Source organism: Bidens hawaiensis, unplaced genomic scaffold, assembly GCF_021521415.1.
Source record: "Bidens hawaiensis isolate Kalapana, Puna unplaced genomic scaffold, B.hawaiensis_p1.1 tig00052670_1, whole genome shotgun sequence".
NCBI classification, from domain to species: Eukaryota; Viridiplantae; Streptophyta; class Magnoliopsida; order Asterales; family Asteraceae; genus Bidens; species Bidens hawaiensis.
In genome coordinates, this window is record NW_027499484.1 from 1 (window position 1) to 14,774 (window position 14,774).

At 31.4% G+C, this 14,774-nt stretch overlaps 2 protein-coding genes across 2 annotated transcripts; both read left to right on the forward strand.

The window, feature by feature from the left end:
* Positions 1–1,272: 1,272 nt before the first annotated feature.
* On the forward strand, positions 1,273–4,235 carry LOC143599764 (uncharacterized; the record flags this gene model as incomplete). The annotated part of the gene is made up of 12 exons (XM_077077645.1): positions 1,273–1,426; positions 1,547–1,615; positions 1,746–1,815; positions 1,903–1,999; positions 2,109–2,236; positions 2,314–2,398; positions 2,473–2,537; positions 2,775–2,955; positions 3,041–3,161; positions 3,495–3,518; positions 4,108–4,136; positions 4,229–4,235. Coding segments are annotated over 12 exons (1,030 nt in total), but the record flags the coding sequence as incomplete, so codon positions are not given.
* A 6,667-nt stretch (positions 4,236–10,902) lies between these two features.
* LOC143599763 (uncharacterized) lies at positions 10,903–11,685 on the forward strand. Its single transcript, XM_077077644.1, has one exon. The coding sequence runs from the start codon at positions 10,932–10,934 to the stop codon at positions 11,607–11,609; it is 678 nt and encodes a 225-aa protein (XP_076933759.1). The 5' UTR covers positions 10,903–10,931; the 3' UTR covers positions 11,610–11,685.
* The last annotated feature ends 3,089 nt before the right edge of the window (positions 11,686–14,774 follow it).

Here is a 14,774-nt window from a genome sequence, read left to right on the forward strand (position 1 = left end):
AAACCGAAATCTATTGATTTCGGTGGGCTTTAGTTTGTTTGGGCCTAGGTTGGTAGTCTATATATATGGTGTATGCATTATATGTTGGGGTTGGTCATTTGTTAGTATTGAAGCCGTGACATTGTGTAAGTTGTTAAGGGCTTAAACACCCGACGTATAATATACGTGTGTTTTGAATTTCTTGTGTGTTCTTATTGCTATTATCATTCACGTATTGAATCAACACGTTGTTATTTTCCGCATTTTATCGTGTATTTGGTATCACATTGCAAGATCCTCCAACACGGGACTTACAAAAAGTTTCTATAGTTGTTAACTAAATAAACCGAGATTTTATAACTAATTGTACTCAAAATTGATATATTCTATTTCAACTTTTGAATTTCATATTTCCAAATTATCTCCAATTATCATAATTATTTGACTTTCAAATTTAACAACTTACCTTTTATATACTCTTCATGATTTCTATTCTATAAACAATTCTTCATTTTCATCCTCTATTATGCTCTGAAAAATTACTATCCATACAACATCATTATGTCTTCTTCAAAGACCATTGTAACTTCACCAACTTCATTTGAGAATAGCAGGTCATTTTTTTTACGTTTTATAAAATTTATATTTTATATTTAATGAAGCAACCATATATTTATATAAATTTATGGTCATATTCATATGTAAATTATATAATTAAAATTAAAAACTGAGGCTAAGCAGGTTAAAGAATTTGTACTAAAAACTGATTAGGAACGAAAATCCGTTATTGAGATTAACCTATTTTGACCGTTTGACAAAAATTTTGTTCGTTTAATAATTGATAGCTCAAAAACCTGTAAGCAGTATTTGCACCTTTTGAGTGAATGCATCCTAATAGTTGTAGGCTTATAATCCGTCTGGCCTATAAGGAAATGTTGCAACTCTTGGGCTGTTCTGAAATATAAAACATTTTTTATGCTAATCATTAGCATTAACTATTAACTATTCAACTTTGAACACACTAAAATTTTTGTGTTTACGCATAGTTAGAAGATTTTTTATGTAGGGTAAAATATACAAAGTTAAAAAATTGTTATTGTTTTTCCTCAAATTATTGTGTATTATAGTAAAGGTTAAGCGAATAAAAACAGAACTTCTACATGTTTTTTCTAGATCAATTTGATAAACTCAGCATATAGTAGTAATCCACTATTGAATATTCTATAAATCTATGATCAATTAAATATATAGTTATCCACTGTTGAATATTTTATAAATCTAATTTATTTTCAGCTTGCTGGTTGACAATATAACTTATCTCAATGAAGTTAACAACTCAAAAGACCCTTCAACTATTAAGGTTAGAATCATCAGGCTTTGGGAAAATAGAGACTTCAAGCCCCCACACGACCTCTGGACCATGGAAATGGTCTTGGTAGATGAAAAGGTAATTTCCACATCTTATTTTTCTATTATTGTGTTATATTATAATTATTATATTTTTTAATTAACTTATCATCCTTTCTTTATTTAGGTTACATTATAATTATTTCTATGATTGTTGTAGGGTAATAAAATGAGGGCTAGCATGCTTAGAAAAATTTTCTTGAAGTTTGGGATCAAAGTTAAACTTAATGTAACTTTATTGATTACAAATACGGTCCTTGCAGACCTCAGGCCTAACCAAAGGATACTCGGCCGCTCACATAAAATAAGTTTTAATTTATCTACCTCATATGCTCTTGATCGATGATTTTATTGGAGAGCCGTTTGCTTTCTCTTTTGAAAGCTTTGCTGATTTAAATGCAAGCAAATTTGAAGAATATCAAACAGTTGGTTAGTATTTATTTCTTTAATTAAACTTAACTCAAATTTGATTATTGACATAAGAATTGTTATAATTATTTATTTATTTCTATATAGATATTATAGGTTGCGTTACTCACTGGAAACCCATTTCCTATTTTGGAAACAAAGGTCCAAATGACGTCGAAATGACATTAATACTTAAAGATGAATTGTGCGTATCCGTATCAAAATTTTAATTATATTATTATTTACATCTTTCTATATATATATGTATGTATGTATTCCTATGTTGATTATTTTTTTCTTTCCATCTTCTATAGTAAGCGGGCAATTAATGCGACTCTTTTTGCTGATTATGCAAAAGAAATGGACGCATATATCAAACAATACCTTGATGCTTATAATGTCGTTATCGTATTGCAGTTCGGCAAGTTTGGTATTTATAAGAGTAAGTTTTTATATAATTAAATTTTATGAAAATGTTATAATATTTTTAATTAATTATTTCTATTTTGTTAAATTTAGAAGCACCTCAAGTCTCCAACAACTACTTTGTGTCTAAGCTTTTTATCAATGAAGACGTTCCTGCTATTAATGTCTTTAAACAAAGGTTATAACATCAAACAGTTTTTTTTTATATTGGTTGTTTGTCATCCACTAACTTTTATTTTTACATATTTCTAGATTTTATCTCCTTCATTTAAAAGCTGGATTGAACATGGATGTGCGTAGTCTTCCTCTACGCAAAGGTCAATTTCATCATCGACCATTTACACGTCGAATAAGGATTTTCTAGAACGAACACTATTTAACTTAATAGCAGAGATTGAACTTGATCAGGTTTGCTATTAGTATTTCGATATTTTGTTCCAAATATATATATATATATATATATATATATATATATGGAACAAAATATCGATTTTATACAACATAACTACATTTTATACAACATAACTACATTTTTATAATTCTTTTTCAAATAGATAAAATCAGTTGTTATCCTTGCAACTATTGTGTACATTCCACCAGTTCAGGAGTGGCATTATTTGCTTGCGGTAGGTGCTCGAAAGCATTACAGTTGAAACAAACTCCTTCTAACGATGACGATCTTTACGAGTGTTTGAATGAAGGATGTAAAAGAATGGATTTACTACCAATTTCCAAGTATTTATCATATACTCTTCTGCTTTTTAATTTATAATTTTGTTATAGTTTTGTTTTAATTAACTTTATAATTTTTTTTATACAGATTTAGGATCCATATTCGTGTTCAAGACACTAGCGGTACCATCTCATTAACATTATGGGACAGGGATGTTTTTAACATATTAAATGTTATCGCAGAAACATTAGTGGAGGAAACCAAGGGTGTAAGTATATACATTTAAACATTGTCTTAATTAATAATCGCATATCTAATATTATTATGAATAATTTTTTTTATTTCTCATTGTTCAAGGATTTTCTATACCAAGTGTCTTTAACATTTTCCTTCAAAAAAATATGCTTTTAAAATTGATGTCAAGGAATACAATATTAAGAGAAACGCAATGAATTTTAATATTGCCAAGTATTCTGAAGATCATTCATAGTGAACAGTTTGGAAAAGAAGTTTAACACTGACCTGGTATGATTTTTAAATTAAAACTTATCACTTTTATTTTATTTTAATTATTTTACTTTATTTTTTTATTTCTTTACAGGCTGAGACATCTGAACAAAACCTGGTTAGCAGCGGAGATTGTTAATCCGAAGACACGGTGTGTAACAAGGTAAACATTTGAAACCTTCTAACACGATCTTCATATCTATGATATGCAACAAAATAACATCTTTATTATCATTTTATTGTCAAGGAAATTATATCATTTACCGGTTAGAAAAGCATAACTCCAATTTCAAATGGTGAAACAAACCATCAGAGTTCTCCACCATCCAATTTAAAGAGAAAACTTTAAGACATATATGACGTTAATGATCTGCCTATTGCAAATTCAAGTAATAAATCCAAAGAAAAACATGTTTCATGTGACAATTCTGGAGATAACAACAATCTATTAATTCCAAAAAAGGAAAATAAATGTGTTGTCGTCACTTTTAAAACAGTTTTTGTTTTTGTTTTTGTTTTTATTTTCTTTTTGAACTTGCCGGTCATGTTTTTTCGGTATATGCATTTGCGTTTGTGGATTTTTTTTATTGCTATGTTTCATGATTGGTGTTTGGTTGCGTTGACATTTCAAACTTTTTAAGGGTTTATGAATAATGATTTGCAATAAAATAACAATATTTTTGTTAGTTTTTTTTTCTATATTTCAGTTCTGTTTTATGGGTAAAACGTTTACATGGTTAGCTTACTTATTATTATTAAAATTATTATTGTTATTATTATTATCATCATCATGTTTTATTTACTGGCTTGACATTTGATTTTTGACAGGTTATAATTCTGTGCATGATTAATCGTTATGCCTTGCAATAATAAAGTTTCTTATTGTCGTTTTCATATTATCAATATAATAAAATTGTTTTACCTTTCGGTTTTTTTTGTAACAAAACCCGTGTGTTACACGGGTTCTAACCTAGTATATATATATATATATATATATATATATATATATATATATATAAACATGATCAAATACATTTATTCTTAACATGAAAACAGTAAGAACCAATTTGTTGTTATTATTAAGTTTATTTTTTTTAGGTGTTTGCCATTGTTTTGTTCATAATTGCTATTTTTCGATTATGAGACGTTATAAGTATTTGTTTATTTATATTTTGTTGTTATTATTAGATTTTTTTCTTTTGTTGTTATAAGTATTTGTTAGTATTTGCTGTTATTATTTTGTTCTTGATTTTGATTCTTTTTTTTTGTAATTTTTAGGTTTTTTTCTTTGTTATTATAAATCACTGTTTATGTAGATTGACATTGTAGTTGGTATTATTTCTTACATTCTCATTTTTTTATAAATTGATATTATTTCCTATGTTCTTATGTTAAATTAACATGTAAATGAACATTTTCATATATATATATATATATATATATATATATATATATATATATATATAAGTTGTGAATACAAAATGCCGTTGATCATTCTCTTATATTAATACGCATATATGTACATTGACGACCTTCTTTAGTATATAAAATTTATAACCAAATCTAAGCTATTATACATAACCTAAGGATGAAGGGCCGATAGTCGATTAATAAAACCAATAATAGTAACCGTTTTTTTGTTTAATACACAATATATATTAGTATACAAGTTTGAGGCCCGTGTATTACACAGGTAATTTATAAAATTTTAAACTTTAACTATTAAGTGAAATACAGTCAATAAAATGATCATATATTGTTAATACAATTATAAGTTACATTAAAATCATAGAAATTACATAATTAAGATTTCATAAATATATTACAAATAAGTAAAACCTTCCTTGTACACTACATTTGTGATTGTATTGGTCGGTATACATTGTTTATCATAAATCAACATCTTTAGTTCATGTCTGCTTATAACTCTTGATAAGGTAACATAATGTTACCTTTATTTTCTTTATATGCAATTACCCCGTGACTTTAAAATATTATTCTAATAAACCTACAACTTCAATTTTTATATTTCTTTATTTTCTTAGTTCATCATTAATGTTAATAAATGAATCGGTTATAATTTACGTTTAATAAAAATATTGAATTCATTTATTAAAATGACTTAAAAGTTAATGACCTTATATTAAAATTGGTTGAAAAAAATGTGAGTAAGACTACGAGATTGACAAGTAGTAAAAGTGGTAGTTTTTTATTAGAGTAGATAGATTACAGTTTTTCTATTGACTCCCTAGATTTTTGGACTTATTAAGAAATCAACGTAAAACATATGAATGTTTTAATTGAAAAGCAATAACGAATTATTGAGTTCGATTAAATACTTTTGTTATTTTTTTCTTAATGACAAGGTGCACTATTTTTTCGTGTTATTACAACAAAAACATCCTTCTAGCTTGTAACTTTATGAGTTGCAACGAAAAGTTAGTATTATAATATGTCATGACCTTGAACCGAAAATCTTTGAATTATGAGACAAATATTTGGGGTGAAAAAACTGGCTCAGCTAAATTTTTTTTTTTTTTTTAATTTGGTGTTACTGTTTAAGAGACGTGATTAAGTGATAAAATGGTGTTACTTTTTTATCATCTAGTTTATGAAACTAACTTTGCATGAAAATTAAGTGACCATAAGTTAAGATACTTGCATGATGGGTAAAAAACAAGAGTTCTAAAAGCCATAAAATAATGAACTTTTAAGGCTGTTTGTTGACATTTACCATTGTTTTATTAGAAAAAAATTCTTTTGGTAATAAATCACTACGGGATGATTTCATGTACATACCCAACATTTGTAGTAGGACCATGATACCCTTTCTTTCTATATGAGACAAAACCTAACATAAGATAAGGATAGTTATGTCAAAATATAAAACAGGGATATATAATATAACGATTTTAATGGGGTTAATAACAAATTAACTATACTAAAAAAGTATATAGAAGGATGTAATCGAACAAAATGTTAACCAAACAGTTCGCAAAGCGTCTGACGAGAAGCTCGTTTATACTTATTCGGTTAATAAATGAACAAACATTAATGAAATTCCATTCAGTCAGTTGAATGAACAAACATGAACGAATGTCACATTCGTTCACTTCTCTGTATGTTTGTTTAGTAATGCTTTAATTGATTTCCATTATTTTACCTCGTTCATTCATGTTCCTTTGTTTATTTCCAGCCATTGTCTTTTTTATATTTTATAATTTATATTTCATAGTTAATCTACATATATTCTAAAAAATAAAGTCACAGTGACACGTGTCGCTTAATAGCTAAACATCACAACTCTTTTCACTCAAAAACTAAGATTTTAATTTACTTTCTTAATATATGTCATAGATTAATAATTATTCACTTTCCTTTTACACTCTATTTATATTATATCTATGCATCTTTATAAAAATAAATATTAACATATTATTTTACTATATATTAAAAAATACTTTGTGAAATCCAAAATCAACAAACCATGTTTGTTAAAGATTGAAAAGAATATAATTTCAAATGTTATCATTAGCATATCGTACTAGAGGTGCAAAAAATGGTTTAAAACTCAAAACCGGTTTGGGTTAAAACCGGTTCGGTTTGGTCAACAAAAGTCAAAACCGGTTTATGCTCGGTTTCGGTTCGGGTTGAAACCGGTTTATTACCATGGTATAGTCGGTTTCGGTTCGGGTTTTGATCGGTTTCGGTTCGGTTTTTTACCGGTTTTTGCCCAGTTTTGGCCGGTTTCGGTTCGGTTAACCGGTTTGGAACCGGTTTTGGTGGAGAAAATTACAAACCGGTTCCGAACCTACGGTTTCAATCGGTTCCAAACCGGTTTCTACATAATCGGTTTCAAACCGGTTCGGTTTCGGTTTAGTTTTCTGGTTGGTTCGATTAACTAGTTTATTTGCCCACCTCTATATCGTACTATGTATATTGTTGAAAATTGTAAAGAAAAACAAAACTCGAATATGCTTTCATTTTACAAAGCAATTATTTAATCATTAAATTATAAATATATACTTAAAAGTCGATCCAATATATATACATATAGATATTAAAATGTAAGAATAATATATATCAATCACTTTTATATGTAACAAAGTTATTATATTTAATTTCTTGGTTTTTTTATCACATGTTTTTGGTTTAACTTAAATTTGATTTTTATAGGTCAAAAGTTGGTAAATAGATTGTTTGCTACAAGTTAACTACATTTAGGTCAAAATTTATTACGAGTCAAAATTGGGATATTTGAGTAGTTTTAAAAGTTAAAATAAATTTATGTACACATAGTATAGATACAAGTATAGATATAATACATTTTTTCATATATGTTATGCAATTATTTGCTTGTAATTTATAATTTGGATTATTACACTGGCTTTAAAGCTAGTTAAGCTAACATTTAAACATTTTATTTATGTTTTATATTTCTTCACATGTTACTCCTCCACCTAGAGGTGCACACAGAAACCGGTTACTAACCGATCCTAACCGTCGGTTTGTAACCGGTTAATATTATTGATCTCAAAACCGGTTACTAACAGGTTAACCGATTTTTGAATCAATATTTTATTAAAAATCGGTTTTTAACCGGTTTTTACCCGACCGGTTAACCAATTTTTTATTATTAATTTATCAAAACCGGTTAGTACCCGACCCGATTAACTGGTATAACCGGTTATTTCCCGCCAAAAAAACTGGTTAGGAAATTAACCGGTTAACGGTTAACCGATTTGTTCACCTCTACCTCCACCCTTAAGTAGATGGGCACAAAAAACCCAAACCTGGAACCGGACCTGAAAAAAATACCCGAAACCCGTTTTTTTATACGCGGGTTTTTAATACCCGAACCCGTACCTAACCCTACCCGTAGGGTATGGATACGGTATGCATTTCAGTACCAAAACCCGTATCCGAAACCGGCCGGATTTATACCCGGTAATACCCAAAAACCAGAACCGGTTCCATACCCAGAACCGGGTTTTTTCAATACTCGAAACCGGGTTGTTCAAATACCCGATCTATACATGAAATTACCCGAAAATACCAGAAAATACCCCTAAAATTGTAACCCCTTAAAAAAATGCAATCGATACCGTAAAAAAAACATGAAAAAAGCCCTAAAAAATTCCCAAAAATAAGGTTTTTTAATATTCGAAAATAGGGTATTCAAATACCTGGTTTTAGAATACCCGGTTCGATACCTGACCCAAACCCGATGCATAGGGTATGGTTTTTAGAGAGAACACCTGGACCCGAACCCAACCTAGGTATTGCCAATACCCGATTTTTCAATACCCGGTCATATTCGAACCTGGTTCCATACCCGAACCCGGGTATTTGAAAAACCCGATTTGTCCACCCCTACCCTTAAGACACCAAGCAAGGGCTGGGAATGAAAGTCGCTTAAGACTCAAGCAAGTAGGACTAGGAGGAGTTAAATTGAAAGAACCCAAAAGTGTCTGGGCCAAGCCCATAATCAAAATCAAAATCCAAATCCAAATGGGCGAGGTCAAAATATCACAGCCAGCGAGCGAGCAATAACAATCAAGAACGAACCTTCCAGAACGCAAAACGATATTAATAATATAATAATAATAAATATGAATGAATGAATGAATCAATTCGTCGACTACAACCTGGAATCTTGTCACACCGGTAAATAATCCATCCTTTAGTATTATCACGCTTTCTTTCTGTTTCTAACGTATTTGCCAACATCGAACCCCAGATTGATACGTCTGAGCTTCTGCTTTTTATCGTGTTTTCTTGAAATTGTTTGATCTAAGCATTGATTGATTGTGTAAGGTAATTAGGCATTTCAGTAATTGGTATCAATTCATAGCCCATTCACCAGTTTATTTCACATGTTCATTTGCTATTCAAAAGGGGGCTTGTTGCCTGCCCTTTATTGTAATCGTTTTTAAACAATTGATTAAGTGTTCCTGACTTCGTGTTAAGTAGTTAGACAATTGATTGTTGTGCTTACTTGAGTTTTGCCAACATGAAACCCTAGATGACTCGATTAGGTTAGATTGATGTGTAAGCTTCTGCTTTTAGTTATTTGTATGGAATTTCACTTGATTTGCGTGATTTTGTTGAAATTGTTAACATTTGAGACTCTAAATTGATTTATTTTGGTTTTTTTTTGTTCTTTAATCTAATCATTGACCGTGAACAAACCGAACGTTCACTCAACTGTTCGTGAACCGTTCAGCGGGAAGTTTGTCTATGCATGTTTAATTAAAGTTCTTTTAACTAAACAAACGAACATGAACACATGTCTTGTTCGTTTATTTATGTTCGTATATGTTCATTTTCTATTTCTATGTAAACGAACAATTCACGAACATAAACGAGCGTGTTCATTTATTCATTTAACTTTAAACGAATGAGCATGGACACAAATATTTGTCTGATTAAGTGTTCGTGTTTGTGTTCGTTTAAAGTTGCATGAATGAATTGTTCGGTTCGTTTACAGGCCTATCAATTGAGTTTTGTAACATGAAACTCCAGAAGACTTGATTATGTTAAGTGTTAACTTCTGGTTTTACTTATTTGTGTTGATTTTCAATTGATCCGCACGGTTTTGTTGAATACTTAGAGTTGTGTTATTTGAACTACAATTGGGGCTGCAAGCTGATTTATTTTTGCAATTAAGACTAGAAATCGATTTATTTATTTTGCTTTGATTTAGTTGTTGTTGATTTTCCATGTTTCCTTTGTGAATTAGGGTTATTTTTTTCTCCACGCATTAGATCTTTGAGACGTAGTAATTGAGTTTTGCAAACATGAAACCCTTGAATGCTTGATTTGGTTCAATTGATACGTGTTAACTTCTGATTTTACATGTTTATAAATTGTATGCTCTTTTGATTGATTAGCGTGTTTTTGTTGAAATCATGTGACTTAAATGACACAGTTGTTGTAAATCAATTTATTGCTGCAAACCTGCAATTGAGACTAGAAATCTTTTTATTTCAGTTTAATTTAGTTGCTGTTAGCTTCTGGTTTTACTTATTTGTATGCTCTTTCAATTAATGATCTTGCTTTTGTTGAAATCATGTGATTTAAATGACACAGTTGATACTGTAATTCGATTTATTGCTGTAAATCTGCAACTGAGACTAGAAATCGATTTATTTCAGTTTAATTCAGTTGTTTGATCTTCCATGTTTCAGCTATGAATTAGGTTATTTTTCTTCATGAATTAGGCATTTTAGTCGTCACTACATGCATCAACTGAATTTTACGAACATGAAACCCTAGATGGCTCGATTATATTTGATTGATACGCGCCAACTTTTGTTTTTTTGTCTTTGAATTCTTTTCGTTTGATCAGCTTGGTTTTATTAAAATCATGTGCTATGAACAACAGTTTGCAATGCAATCGATTCATTCCACATTGATTTAGTTTTTGTTTGATCTTCAATGTTCCAGCTCGGCATAATCTAAACCAATTCTTCAAACTTTTTGGCAATTTTGTAGTGAACTTGACTGTTTGTTCCGACTTCTGAGAGAGATGTCTGCTGAATTTGGGGAAGTATCAAACCGGACACCCCAACAAACATCTTCATCAAGCAATAGCAACCCCAGCAATGGTGATGCTGGTGACTTTGAATGCAACATATGCTTTGATTTAGCACAAGACCCGATTGTCACATTATGTGGTCATCTTTTTTGCTGGCCATGTCTTTACAAATGGCTTCACATTCACTCTCAATCTCAAGAATGCCCCGTTTGTAAAGCCCTAATCGAAGAACAAAAGTTAGTCCCTTTATACGGACGAGGCAAAAACTCAACTGACCCGCGCTCAAAGTCTGTGCCTGGTGTCGAGATCCCACATCGACCTGCGGGTCAAAGACCTGAAACCGCACCTCCACCGGATAGAAACGCGTTTGGTCAACACGGGTTTGGGTTAATGGGTGGTTTTGGGCCTGCAATGACTGCAAGTTTTGGAAACTTTACTCTTTCGTTTGGTGGTTTGATTCCTTCGTTTTTTAATGTGCAGATGCACACGGTTGCAGGGCCTCAAATGTATGGAAATGGTGGTGCTCCACATGGGTTTTCATACGGGGCCCATCAGGCCCATGGCGTTCATCAACAGAGAGCCAATCAGGCCCCTGATACAGGTTTTTCTGCAGCCTCACCACTTTTAATAATTGGGTTTCTTTTTCTCTTGGCTTTACTTTGGAGTTGAAATGATTGTTTTATGATTCTGTTATGTTTGTAAAGAGACTGGTTTGTTTTGACAGTTGTGTTTTCTAGTTTGCTACTTTAATCCAACATTTCTCTGTATTTTACTTTATAGTTATAATAATGAAAGATTTGGTTTATGTGAAAATTCAAGTATCATGATTCATGATGCATTTATGTGCAAGCGGATTATTGTTTATATTACGTATACTTTAGTGATGCTAACTGTTTTGAGTGATTGATGAGTTTAAATTTGAATTCTGATTTCTTCTTTTGTGTATTATGAGGCCATTTCTTAACTTCTAAATAGTTAAATTTAAATAATTTAATCTTATTTCTATTGTTATATATTTATATTTGATATGTCAGAAAATTTATAAGGGGATGCTTGGCAATCAAGTGTTGAATCAGTAAGAGGTATGACTGATTAATAGGTTGTCCCTGAATCAATCAGCATGTCTTTAAAACTTAACCGTTAAGAGCTTATAAGGTTTTAATTGAACACACTCTACCTCTGACCAAACAACCTCTAAGGTAGACTTGTTATATTGCGTATTAATTATATAAATAAATATACAAGTGTTTAGTTATTATTTATATGTATGAAAATATTTATTTTGTATTTATTTATAATAACTTAAGGAGAAATTGCTATGTTTATAAATGGTAATATAAGTTTGCTAGCCTAGTTGATGGTAAAATGGATTGAAAATACCCTTAACACAGAATTACAACGGCCTCTACGAGATACAGTCACACCACCCGAGAGCTTCGTTGGGCAGAATTTCTAACCCGAATTCTCGATACAGTCACATCACGAGAATTAGAATTAACCTTCCAAGATCACCTTCTAACCTTCTGCCAAGAAATTAGAATAGCAATGGAAATAATAACCTCTAAGTATAGAGAATTAAAATTAGGAAAATCAAATCTGCTTTCATTTCCAATTCTTCAGGTACATAACCATAAAAAAGAATAACTAACAAAGCATGACCACCCCACGTTTCCTACACTTGTGGAATTCTCAAACAACTACCTTGACAACTTCTAAAATAAACACTTGGAAAACTAAAAAAATAAATAATAAAGTTAACATGCTGTGGAACAAAACGTGGGGCATAACTGATGATGCCAATAAGGTGTTTGGATACTCTAGCTAGGCTAAAGTGATTCATTTCTGATATGGGCTTGTGTCCAGTTGACTTGGGCTTGGGTTCACTGGGTTATGGATCGGCGCTTCCTCATCATCTTCTCCACCTTTGAAAAAGTTTGGCCTCCAACTTGGAATGGGTTTGTCGGGATCGAAAATTGGCTGGAGGTCAGCGACATTGAAAGTTGCTGAAACACCTGAGTCACCCGGGAGGCCAATTTTATAAGCATTATCATTGTCCTTAGCAAGAACCTTGAACGGGCCATCCAACCGGCAATGTGTCGAGGGAAAACGCTCCTTTCAAAAAAGCAGCCAAACAAGGTCACCCGGTTTAAAAAGGATGTGTTTTCTTTCTTTGTCACGCTTGTACTTAAGAAGTTCATTGTTTCGGGTGATTTTATCATGAATTTGCTGATAAATGGTTTTTATATCAGTTGCTAACTCATATGCTTCTTAGCTGAATTTGGTGGACGTATCCAGCACGACAAGATCGAGTGGGGTCAATGGGTTCAAACCATAAACAGCCATGAAAGGGCTGACACCTGTTGTTTTATTAGGGGCTCGGTTAGGGGTGTTCAGATTTCGATTCGCATTCGAAACATTCGAAATTCGGTTCGATTATTAAGATTTGAATTCGGTTTTAAAAAATTCGAATTCGATTCGTATTCGAGTATATTAATCAAATATGAATCAAATACGAATTTATTATTTACCATTTAATTTGATTCGAAATTCGAATTCAAATTATATATACATATATGTATATATATAATTATTATTTTTTTTATTTGTATCAAATCCATAAATAATAAATGTCCATTACAAATTAATTAAACCAAATAGGTCATCTTATTGTTTCTTAGCCCATACTAATATGGGTGTTATTTACTTCTCGTGTTGAATATTTTGAATTTTAGATCATTTGTACTTTAGTTTTGAATTTATTATCATGTAGTATTATAGCTATTTAAAATTTATATGATTGTTTTGCAATTATGATTATGGTTTTCGAATTTTTGGCATAGGTGAACTTAAATTAGATCGTATTAATTTGAATTAAAATCAAACTTATTCGAATTCGAGTTTCAAATACGAATTCGAATTGGGCATATAATATGAATACGAATACGAATCGAATAGTTCAACTTTTAATCGAATACGAATACTGGAAAAAAAACAATTATTCGGATTATTCGATTCGATTTAACTTGAAAATTCGTTATTCGATTCGATGAACACCCTTAGGCTCGGTTATAAGCAAACTCAGCCCGAGGCAACAATTCTTCCCACTGCTTCATATTAGTAGTAATGAGCGCACGACATAGTGAACCTAGGGTACGGTTGGTGACTTCAGTCTGTCCATCTATTTGTGGGTGGCTCGAAGTACTAAATTTCAACTTGGTGCCGAGTTTTCGCCACATTGTCAACCAAAAGTGGCTAAGAAATTTACCATCCCTATCACTGACCATTGTCTTCAGCACTCCATGTAAACTGAGTATTTCCTTAAAGTACAAATTGGCTATTTGGACAGCATCATAGGTAGCATGGCATGCGATAAATTGGGCTATTTTAGAAGATCGGACCCACCACCACCATAACCGAATCCTTTTGACATCGAGTGCGTGGTAACCCAGTAACAAAATCAAGACTAACGACCTCCCAAAGTGCAACCTGGACAGGTTGAGGCATGTATAACCCGTGTGGGGAAGATTGACTTTTGGCTTGATGACACGGTAGGCATCGTTTGATGAAATGCATGACATCTCGACTCATGTTTGGCCAAAAGAAATGGCTGTGCATGATGTGAACTGTTTTGTCAGTACCCAGGTAACTCCCTAAGCCTCCTTTATGGACTTCCTTTATTATTATTATTATTAGCCTAATGCTATGGTGGGGGACACAAAGCTGCTGCCTTTTAAACAGAAACCCATTAAAAATTTGATAATCACCCTTGGCATGAGATTGACAGCTTGTATACAGCTCCCCAAAGTCTGGATCTACGGATACTCATTCGGATAA